General features: G+C 47.5%; 1 protein-coding gene across 1 annotated transcript in view; it reads right to left on the bottom strand.

The window, feature by feature from the left end:
* The window catches only part of LOC137324371 (mitogen-activated protein kinase kinase kinase 21-like), an 87,429-nt gene extending 75,574 nt beyond the window's left edge, over window positions 1-11,855 (bottom strand). Inside the window, exon 1 of the mRNA XM_067988587.1 lies at window positions 10,735-11,855. Coding sequence (XP_067844688.1) covers window positions 10,735-11,530 — 796 coding nt within the window. The 5' untranslated portion in view covers window positions 11,531-11,855. The remainder of the gene's footprint in view (window positions 1-10,734) is intronic.
* Between the last annotated feature and the right edge of the window lie 503 nt (window positions 11,856-12,358).

Below are 12,358 nucleotides of genomic sequence, written 5' to 3'. Positions count from 1 at the left end.
TTCTGATGCCTCAATATCCATAGGATCATTAACTTTATAAACATCCAAGATACGCACAAGGCATTACTTGCCTGCACCGGGGTAGCTGGTCTCAGGCACAGTGTAGTATTTGGAAATCAGAAGGGGTGGAGAAGATCAGCCAGGGTTCCCTGATAGAAAGTGCACTTCATATGGCTTTTGGGTAAGAAAAGGATCAGGCTTGGCTATGATACCCTCCAGAATCAAACAGCATGCAGACACTCACCATCTAGGTGCATGCTGCAGCGGTTCAAGGCGGCTCACCATCACCTTCTCAAGGGCAATTAGGGATGGGCAATAAATGCCGGCCTCGCTAGCGACGCCCACATCCCATGAACGAATAAAAAAAAAATCTAGGTGCATGCAAGAATGGTCATTTGAATGAGGCATCTGTGGAACCACATACCAGCAAATATCAGGGAGGAGAGAAGAAACTGGGGTGGGGGGTAGGGAAAGAGAGGGAATACAAGGCCTATATAGTGACAACTGCCATGCTTTTAAATGCATTTGTCAAAAATATACTCACAATTTTTCCTACGCTCTGCAAACCTGCCATTATAAATACAAACGGGAGGAAAATGGAGAGAGAAGAAACAAGAGACAGCTAAAAGAAATAGCAAGGAAAGACAAACATAGAAAGCTAAATGTATTTTGAAGAGGGAATATAAAGTATAAATAAAAATAATGGAAATTCCTCCCCCCCCCCCCCCCAATCAACCTCCAATCGCAGCCTCTTCTCTCCCTCTCCTGAAAGCAGCAGCTCATGTCAGTTTATGGCTCCACAAGCGCTGGACTCTGGTACCTCCTCCAAGTGACCAGTCTCTATTTGTGGGCCTAAACAATGAACGTCAGCCAAATACCGAACCATGGAGGCCACCATAGCCAACCAAAGCTGTAATCTCACTTCAGCCTTCAGATGACTATTATAAACCACCCAACCTCATCAATGAAACCTCCAGTAGCAGAACAGGAGAGAGGCACTCTGGCACTGAGCAGAGTTGGCACTGAGCGCTGGTAGCAGCAATTAAACTGGTTCATCCAGGGGCAAGAAAAGTTCTGCCACATAAACAGGAAGGTCACTAGCAGGAGTGCAGGTAATTTGGATTCTATTATAGCATCACAGTCCTGATAGCTACATTTTACTTCCCACCTGCGGAAAAAAAGGTCCTTAGACCATCCTGTGAACCACATCACATTATTCTGCAATGTCGTCAGTTTGGCACTGCTTTGAACTGTCATTAGTTGAGATTTTATTTGGAATCCATAATAGATCATTTAAAAAATAAATCTATAAACCACTCAGCTTTGTGAAGTCATGTGAACCCCCTTGGTTAAATTACAGCCTATTACTCACTCTCAATCATTCATAATTCTATATGCACAATTTAGAATGTAATTAAATGGGACACAATGTACAACGACTACCAGACCCAATAATAAATATTCCTTGAATTGCGTCAAGGCTGAAAGAATTTCTTTGTACATTTCTGGTCACAAGCAGTAGCAACATTCAACAAGCCACTAGACCATGCCACAGGACTATTCCAAAGACCTTTCAAAACCAGCAATCAACAAATATCTATATAGATGTCTCCAAAAAGGACTAAGAGATCATAACTCTAGTATAAATGTTCACTGCTCTCATCTGTAGGTCTGCTCAATATGATTTTTTCCCCCTACAAGACTACCTGAAACCAGACACTATCTGGAACGTTTTAATGCAAGTCACATTAAAATCTAAAAGACGCGTTGCAACAATTCCCAATGTCTTCAAACCCAACTCATCTCACTAGTCCTTTTCTTGCTAGTGTTCTCCCTCTCTCCCCTTCCTTAAGGCATTGATTCTTGTTGGGATACAGTTCCACAGGCACCAGCCATCCCCATTACCTTGAAAAGTGACTATTCTTCGCACGAGAGCCTGGACAGTTCATGTCAACCAACCTCCACATATTCCCCCATGTGTTATTGGCGTTTTGGTCAGTAAGCAGAAGTTAGATAAGCACGGGAGGGAGGGAGGGAGGGAGGGAGGGAGGGAGGAATAGAAGGTATGCTGATAGGGTTAGACGAAGTAGGGAGGCAGCTCACTTGAAGCATAAACACCGCACAGACCAGTTAGGCCGAATGGCCTGTTTCTGTGCTGTAGTTTCAACGTAACTAGTCTGAGACTGGCACAGAGTAGCGCTTTCAAACTTTTCAGCAATCTCCTGCAAATACTGGCATGCTCCCCCAAACATTGAAACACCCTCAGGCATCTGCTGTTATCATTGCAGAAAATATGTTTCATTAGTACACGGCTACAAAGCTAACAAATACAGAAAAATTCAGGACTGACGACAGTTGGACTGAAATCTGATGACCTCAGGGATCCCCTATTGTCTTGGTCTCCACTTTGAAAATGTACAGCATGGGGGGCATTAAGTTAATGGTCCTCAGTCTACGAATGCAAGAATGAACAAGAATGAAAATAAACAGCACTATAGTCGATCAGGTTAGGCCCAAAATCCATAAAATAGAATTCCCCTCTATCTAGGGTACCTGTCAAATTTTGAAGATTCCAGACCAATGAATGACACTATGATTTTGATAAGTACAAAAAAAATCCAGATGCTTTCTAATTGTCTACCATTCTTAATTCAAATTATCTGATGATTAATTTTTCAAGCTCTAAATTCCCACTTAGCTGTGTTGTTTAATTCAAATAATCGGATACATTTTTTGGGACATAAAGCAACTTTGAGTTGTCAGGGGTAGGCTGTACACAGATGCTGTACGACTCCCCTGCAACATAAAAGAGGAATTGGTGTTCCTTGCCTTTATTTAAGACATCCTCAACCATCACAGTAACCTGCCATGAATTACTACACCTGCCAGCACTAAAACAGAATCAACAAACTAGAAGTTAACCACCATCTCATTGAACTCCACTCAATTATAGTATACACAGATTACTACATGCTGGAATCCACTTTGAGGACACAGCATTAGGGCTGTGGTTTTCAAATATTTCCTGTACGGAAATGTTGACACGCTCTCAGAGACACCCCCACCCCACAAAAAAAAATCGCAGGGACCCCATTATTCTGTTTGACTCATCCTGCTCCTGCCATTGAACCGTTTACTTAAATTTACTGGTCAAGGACCAGGAGACTAGTGTTATGTCGAGCCGTACATTTTTAATGATTAAAATAACTTTTTAAATAGATATATATGTCTCCCGTGGCATTGCTCATGATCAGCCAGAGGATAATGTTATTTTGTAAGGTGCTTTCTATCACGTAATGTACATTTATCCTGTTAGGTGGAGCCGTGTGCAATCTGGCCACTCTCTTTAAACGAACCAGGTCTAATCTGTTTGGTGGTTGGCTCCTTTTGTAGACAATGGTTGGACGACCTTCAGCTCTAATAAACAGCCTCCACCTACACTCGCCTTTGTGTTATACAACTCAAAACGCTCTCTCCAGATATAACCCAAAATCCGTAATTGTTCTGCTAGGTGTTTCTCACAGTTCAAGAGGAACACAACAGCAAAAAAATCTAATACATCTACCGTTTCTATTTACTGAAATAACCCATCTGCAGTGCGGCTGCATGAAAATTTAACACACATATCAATACATCTTGCCAATCTCCCAATCTACCCAGCTTGAAACGCCCGATGTTGCATGCAAAACGCTTTAACGCACTGCTTCACTGTTCCATTTACGGCAATTTAGTTCTAAAGTTTGTCAAAGTCTAGAATAAGCACAGCCACTACCAAATGAACTGGGATCTTCCTAAGAGGCATTACTGAAATCCTGGTGCCAACACTGATGTATAAATCTTTCCGTACAAAATTCAATCATTTTGGTTTAAAAATGTAACCTATTTTAAACGCGAGAAACATAATAAACACAGCTCTATGCGGCTTTGTGATTTGGTTGACTTTTATCTTGCTTGCAATTTTTTCTCCCTTCCTGAGAGAATCAATTTGAGAGCGACAGCAAGCTGTTCAACAAACAGGGTGGGGGGAGAAGACAGGGGTCACAGATGAACCCTCACCAGTCCTCATCCCAAACATTTCCAGTGGGAGTCACTGGATACCAATTAGGCATGGGCACTCTGGCCAATTTTCCCCTCCCTAATCCAGCAATGCTGAGGCCAATTGTGGTGCCCCTATTGTTGCCCCAGTTAGATCAGCTAACTAAACACAGACCATAGCTCAAACATGGCACTTTACTGATTTATATGGTCCACTACTCACTGTCTCACTTTTTTCTTAAAATCACAAACCTTCTAACATATCCCAAGTTCCTGAAAGCTCCAATATATAAAAATACTTAGGTATACATACAGTCTTTGTTCAGTAACATTCTACATTAGCCCGTGCCCTTTCAGTATATGCAAACCCAGGTGTCATTTAGTAACGTTATATGTAACCCACTCATCCATTTAATAACATCTAAGCCCCCAAATAACAATGTTTTTTTATTCATTCATGGGATGTGAGAGTTGCTGGTAAGGCCAGCATTTATTGCCCATCCTGAATTGCCCTTGAGACGGTGGTGGTGAGCTGCCGTCTTGAACCGCTGCAGTCCGTGTGGTGAAGGTTCTCCCACAGTGCTGTTAGGAAGGGAGTTCCAGGATTTTGACCCAGCGACAATGAAGGCACAGTGATATATTTCCAAGTCAGGATGGTGTGACTTGGAGGGGAACATGCAGGTGGTGTTGTTCCCATATGCCTGCTGCCCTTATCCTTCTAGGTGGTAGAGGTCGCAGGTTTGGGAGGTGCTGTCGAAGAAGCCTTGGCGAGTTGCTGCAGTGCATCCTGTGGATGGTACACACTGCGGCCACTGTGCGCCAGTGGTGAAGGGAGTGAATGTTTAGGGTGGTGGATGGGGTGCCAATCAAGCGGGCTGCTTTGTCCTGGATGGTGTCGAGCTTCTTAAGTGTTGTTGGAGCTGCACTCATCCAGGCAAGTGGACAGTATTCCATCACTCTCCAGACTTGTGCCTTGTAGATAGTAGAAAGGCTTTGGAGAGTCAGGAGGTGAGTCACTCGCCGCAGAATAGCCAGCCTCTGACACGTTCTTGTAGCCACAGTATTTATATGGCTGGTCCAGTTAAGTTTCTGGTCAATGATGACCCCCCAGGATGTTGATGGTGGGGGATTCGGCGATGGTAATACCGTTGAATGTCAAGGGGAAGTGGTTAGACTCTCTCTTGTTGGAGATGGTCATTGCCCGGCACTTGTCTGGTGCGAATGTTACTTGCCACTTATGAGCCCATGCCTGGATGTTGTCCAGGTCTTGCTGCATTCTATGTAACTCTGAGTTAATTAATAAAATTCTACAAGCCTGTGGTCTATTTAGTAACATTTCTGTAAATTGCATTCTTTATAAACCCTGTGACTGATTTAGTAACATTCTATATAAACCTGTAACATATTTAATAACATTTCATTTAAACTGGTTGGCCTATTTAATAACATTCTATGTAAACCAGTGACCAATTATGTTAAAAGTTAGATTATTTCTCAATCTGACATTTAACACTATTTTATGTAAATACGATCCGTTTCTAACATACATAAATCCGACCCTTAGAATGGAATGTAAACAGTATAGTGTCACAATGTAGTCACAAGCTTTGGCCACTAGATAGTGCTGTGGTGCCGGTCTCGCTCTCTTCCCAACTCTGTCTTGCCATCTTGTTTTCCTTTGGTTTTGAATCTTGAAGTATTGAGAGCTTGCCTGCAGGTATTGTTTAACTTTTTCATTGTTTCAAAAGTAAAATATTCCAGTATATTGCTTACCCAATATATATCGCCCAGCATGCTAGTTCTCCCCCAGCGCTGCTCACCCACCTGATACATAATAAATATCTCCCCCACATGCTTTTCTCCTAGAAGCGCTGCCTACTTGCCCAATAAATAAATACTGTTGTACTGTTTGCTCAGATTTCATGATACTGCCCGACACCCCATTTATAAATAAATATTTCCCTGCTGCCTGCCTTTGCTCTTAAAATTCAATGTTGCTACCAACTCACCCAAATTTATAGATAAATATTTGCTGGGGAACATGGGGCATTAGACACAAAGATATGACAGACACATTACAAGACAATGCAATGGACAGAGATCCCAGCAACAAAAACACAGCAGTGGGAAGAAATGCATCAGGGTGCAGAGACACACACAAACATTATCAACAAAGAGGGAAACTGATGTACACAGACATAGATATGGGCAGAGACATAAATCAGTAAATAAACAGTGGCACAGTCTGGACAGAGGGACATGGATGACAGAAATCATTAATTCACAGACAAATTTTGGAAAAACTTCAACCCAGAAAATTATATGAAGAACAACTTGCATTTATCTAGCACCTTTAATGTAATAAAATGTCCCAAGGCGCTTCACAAGAGCGTAATCAGACAAAAATTGACACTGAGCCAAAGGAACAGCCATTAGGACAGACTCAAAAGCTAGGATAAAGATGTAGGTTTTAAGAAGTGTCTTTTAGGAGTAGAGGTGGAGAGGTTTAGGGAGGGAATTCCAGAGCTTTGGGTCTGGATGGCTGAAGGCACCACTGCCAATGGTGGGGTGAAGAAAACGGGGGATGGACAAGACCTAGAGTTCTCGGAACGCCGAGATCTCGGAGGATTGTAGGTTAGAGAGGCAGGGAGGAGTGTGGCCATGGGGGGATTTGAACATGAGGATGAGAATGAGGATGAGAATGAGAATTTCAAAATTGAAGCATTTGGGTACCGGAAGCCGATGTAGGTCAGCGAGCAGAGGTCATGGGTGAGTGGGAATTGGTGCGAGTAAGGATACAGACAGCAGAGTTTTGGATGAGCTTAAGTTTATGGATGGTGGAAGATGGGAGGCCTGTCAGGAGAGTATTGAAATAATCGAGTCTGGAGGTAACAGAAGTATGGACGAGGGTTTCAGCAGCAGATGGGCTGAGGCAGGGGCGGAGACCGACGATATTAGAGGTTGAAGTAGGCGGTCTTAGTGATTGAGCGGATATGGGATCGGAGGCTCAACTCAGGGTCAAATAGGATGCCAGGGTTTCAAACAGTCTAGTTCAGCCTCGGACAGTGCTCAGGGAGTGGGGATGGAATCAGTGGCTCCAAAGACAGTGACTTCCTGATGTTTAATTGGAAGAAATTTCAGCTCATCCAGGACTGGATATCGAACAAGCAGAAATGGAAATCAGGCAGGCAGACAGAAAGATTAATTGGAAATAAGATCAGCATGCACACAGATCAGAGAGAGAGAGAATTCAAGCAGATATTAAACATCATAAAACACACATATCGGTAAGAAAAAATGTTATACCAGAACAGTAGACAGGTCAGGGTGATCGAATAACAGATACAAAGATCAAGGAGTGAGAACACTCACCATGAGATCTACTAGTTACATATAAATCTGTCCAATTTCTAACATTATATATCTGACCCATTTCTACGGTTGTATATAAATCTGACCCATTTCTAACATTTTATGTAAATCTGATCCATTTCTAACATTTTATGTAAATCTGATCCATTTTTAACATTGTATATAAATCGTACTCATTTCTAACATTGTAGGTCTTTAAAATTATGAAGGGGTTCGATAGGGTAGATGTAGGAGAAGATGTTTCCACTTGCAGGGAATCCAAAACTAGGGGCCATATGTATGAGATAGTCACTGGTAAAGCCAATAAGGAATTTAGGAGAAATGCCTTGACTCAGAGTGGCGAGAATGCAGAACTCACTACCACATGGAGTGATTGAGGTGATTAGTATAGATGCATTCAAGAGGAAGCTAGATAAACACATGAGGGAGAAAGGAATAGAAGGATATGTTGATAGGGTGAGATGAAGTTATGGTGGCTGCAGGCTCATGTGGAGCATAAACACCAGCAAAGACCTGTTGGGCCGAATGGCCTGTTTCTGTGCTGTAAAATACTATGTAGACAACTTTGATCCAGTCATATCATTATTGTATACAACTCCAATTATAGCTATATAACCCTGACCCAATAAAACACTGTACATAACACCAGACCATTTATATTATTGTATACAACTCAAATTATAATCCTGTATATAATACTGGCCCAATAAAACACTGTACATAACACCTTTATAGCATTACATATATGTAACTCCCACCCATTTATAACACTGTAAACAGCTGTGACCTCTTCGTCCATGTATCTAGCCCTGCCCCATTCGAAACATTGTATGCAACTCAGACCTTTATAACGCTGCATATAGCTCTAGCCCACTTACAGCTGCATATAACTCTTAGCGCCAATGTATATCTGACCCACTTAAAAGACTGTATATACTGTAACTCACCATATACATTTCCCTCTCCCCATGAATGTGACCCCCTAACTCCCTCCCCAAATTTTAAATAGCCCTGATTCTCCTCAATGTATACAGATATGACCCTCCCGTACACTGTACATGTCGGTATGGGTGACCCTCCCGTACACTGTACATGTCGGTATGGGTGACCCTCCCGTACACTGTACATGTCGGTATGGGTGACCCTCCCGTACACTGTACATGTCGGTATGGGTGACCCTCCCGTACACTGTACATGTCGGTATGGGTGACCCTCCCGTACACTGTACATGTCGGTATGGGTGACCCTCCCGTACACTGTACATATCGGGATGACCCTCCTGTACACTGTATATATCGGTATGACCCTCCTGTACACTGTATATATCGGTATGACCCTCCTGTACACTGTATATCGGGATGACCCTCCCGTACACTGTATATATCGGGATGACCCTCCCGTACACTGTATATATCGGGATGACTCTCCCATACACTGTATATAGGTATTTCTGACCCTCCCATACACTGTATATAGGTATTTCTGACCCTCCCATACACTGTATATATCGGCATGACTCTCCCATACACTGTATATAGGTATTTATGACCCTCCCATACACTGTGTATATCGGTATGACCCTCCCGTACACTGTGTATATCGGTATGACCCTCCTGTACATTGTATATATCGGTATGACCCTCCTGTACACTGTATATATCGGTATGACCCTCCTGTACACTGTATATATCGGTATGACCCTCCTGTACACTGTATATCGGGATGACCCTCCCGTACACTGTATATCGGGATGACCCTCCCGTACACTGTATATATCGGGATGACCCTCCCGTACACTGTATATATCAGGATGACTCTCCCATACACTGTATATAGGTGTTTCTGACCCTCCCATACACTGTATATAGGTATTTCTGACCCTCCCATACACTGTATATATCGGCATGACTCTCCCATACACTGTATATAGGTATTTATGACCCTCCCATACACTGTGTATATCGGTATGACCCTCCCGTACACTGTGTATATCGGTATGACCCTCCTGTACATTGTATATATCGGTATGACCCTCCTGTACACTGTATATATCGGTATGACCCTCCTGTACACTGTATATATCGGTATGACCCTCCTGTACACTGTATATCGGGATGACCCTCCCGTACACTGTATATATCGGGATGACCCTCCCGTACCCTGTATATATCGGCATGACTCTCCCATACACTGTATATAGGTATTTATGACCCTCCCATACACCGTGTATATCGGTATGACCCTCCCGTACACTGCATATATCGGTATGACCCTCCCGTACACTGCATATATCGGGATGACCCTCCCGTACACTGCATATATCGGGATGACCCTCCCGTACACTGCATATATCGGGATGACCCTCCCGTACACTGCATATATCGGGATGACCCTCCCGTACACTGCATATATCGGGATGACCCTCCCGTACACTGCATATATCGGGATGACCCTCTCGTACACTGCATATATCGGGATGACCCTCCCGTACACTGCATATATCGGGATGACCCTCCCGTACACTGCATATATCGGGATGACCCTCCCGTACACTGCATATAGCGGGATGACGCTCCCGTACACTGTATATAGCGGGATGACCCTCCCGTACACTGTATATAGCGGGATGACCCTCCCGTACACTGTATATAGCGGGATGACCCTCCCGTACACTGTATATAGCGGGATGACCCTCCCGTACACTGTATATATCGGGATGACCCTCCCGTACACTGTATATATCGGGATGACCCTCCCGTACACTGTATATATCGGGATGACCCTCCCTTACACTGTATATATCGGGATGACCCTCCCGTACACTGTATATATCGGGATGACCCTCCCGTACACTGTATATATCGGGATGACCCTCCCGGACACTGTATATATCGGGATGACCCTCCCGGACACTGTATATATCGGGATGACCCTCCCGTACACTGTATATATCGGGATGACCCTCCCGTACACTGTATATATCGGGATGACCCTCCCGTACACTGTATATATCGGGATGACCCTCCCGTACACTGTATATATCGGGATGACCCTCCCGTACACTGTATATATCGGGATGACCCTCCCTTACACTGTATATATCGGGATGACCCTCCCCTACACTGTATATATCGGGATGACCCTCCCTTACACTGTATATATCGGGATGACCCTCCCCTACACTGTATATATCGGGATGACCCTCCCTTACACTGTATATATCGGGATGACCCTCCCGTACACTGTGTATAGGTATTTATGACTCTCCAGTACACTGTATACCTGTAGGCAGGTAGAACCCCCTCCCCTCCCCCGAAGGCTACTCACTGTTGCTGGATTTCAAGTCCCGGTGGATGATCGGCACGATGGCCTCGGCGTGCAGATAGCACATGCCGCGGGCGATCTGCACGGCCCAGTTGACGAGGGTGCGGGGCGGGATGCGTCGGCCGGCCAGGGCCCGGTTGAGGGGCCCTCCCTGGGCGTACTCCATGACCAGGCAGAGGTTGGGCTCCTGCAGGCAGACGCCGCGCAGCGCGATGATGTTGCGGTGCCTCAGCATGGAGAAGAGGCGGGCCTCTCGGCGGGCGCTCTCGGCCGTGGCGCCCACCTCCTCGTCGGGGTCTCGGCGGGCCGCCTTGACGGCCACCAGCTGGCCCATCCAGGTGCCCCGGTAGACTTTGCCGAAGCCGCCGACACCGATGATCTCCTGCAGGGTCAGCTGGCTGAACTCGATCTCGGTGGCTACGGCCTGGGCCCCGACTCCGACCCCGGCCTGAGTTGAAAGCTCGCCCGCCTTGCCCCTGGGCCGAGCCGGGTTGCGGGTCACGTAGTTGGACGGGAAGATGCCGACCCGCTCGCCGATCTTGCCCGTCCACCAGCCCTCGTCGCCCGACACCTTGGCGTCCGTCGACAGCACCTCCAGCACGTCGCCCTGCCGCAGGCTCAGCTCGTCCTCGGCGCTCGCTTCGTAATCGAACACCGCCGTCCAGAACGGGCCTGAGCCGGCGCCCGAGCCCAGGCAGGCCGACCGGCACCGGCCGCCGCCAACTCCGACATCCGGGCTGAACAGGGCCTTGAAGGGATCCATAGCAACCGCGCCGCCGCGGGTTCGAGTCGCGCTCATGGGCCGAGTCCGACCAGCGCAGCAGCGGTGGCCGCGTCCAGCCCCGCCGCCACCGCCGGTACCGGCGCCCGCTCCGGCTCCATGGACACGGCCCCTCCTCCTTCTTCTTCTTCCTTCCCCGGGTATTCGCTTCTCTCCCCGACCCCCACAGCCGCGCCGTGCTCCGCCCGCGCCCGTTGCTACCGGGATGCTGGAGCCCCCGGGGGGGGGGGGGGGAGGAAGGGAAGAGTTAGGCCGCGGCTCCCTGCGCTCGCCGCGGGGTTACTGTCAGGCACAGCGCGGCCGCCGCCAATCCGCCCGGACTTTGAACCGCGGCGGCGCCCATTGGACCGCGCCCGTCACGGGACTGCGGCCGAGCGAGAGGGAGGGGTTGCAGGGAAGGAGGGGTTGCGGACGAGGGGGGGAGGGGAGGGGTTGCGGACGAGGGGGGGAGGAGTTGCGGGGGGGAGGAGTTGCGGGGGGGAGGAGTTGAGGACGAGGGGGGGGGAGGAGTTGCGGGGGGGGAGGAGTTGAGGACGTTGAGGACGAGGGGGGGGGAGGAGTTGCGGGGGGGGAGGAGTTGCGGGGGAGGGGGGGGAGGAGTTGCGGGGGAGGGGGGGGAGGAGTTGCGGGGGAGGGGGGGGAGGAGTTGCGGGGGAGGGGGGGGGAGGAGTTGCGGGGGAGGGGGGGGAGGAGTTGCGGGGGAGGGGGGGGAGGAGTTGCGGGGGAGGGGGGGGAGGAGTTGCGGGGGAGGGGGGGGAGGAGTTGCGGGGGAGGGGGGGGAGGAGTTGCGGGGGAGGGGGGGGGAGGAGTTGCGGGGGAGGGGGGGGGAGGAGTTGCGGGGGAGGG

Source organism: Heptranchias perlo, chromosome 8 (genome assembly GCF_035084215.1).
Source record: "Heptranchias perlo isolate sHepPer1 chromosome 8, sHepPer1.hap1, whole genome shotgun sequence".
NCBI lineage: Eukaryota > Metazoa > Chordata > Chondrichthyes > Hexanchiformes > Hexanchidae > Heptranchias > Heptranchias perlo.
Note: the sequence above shows the minus strand (reverse complement) of the source record. Positions and strands in the feature narration are given on the sequence as shown.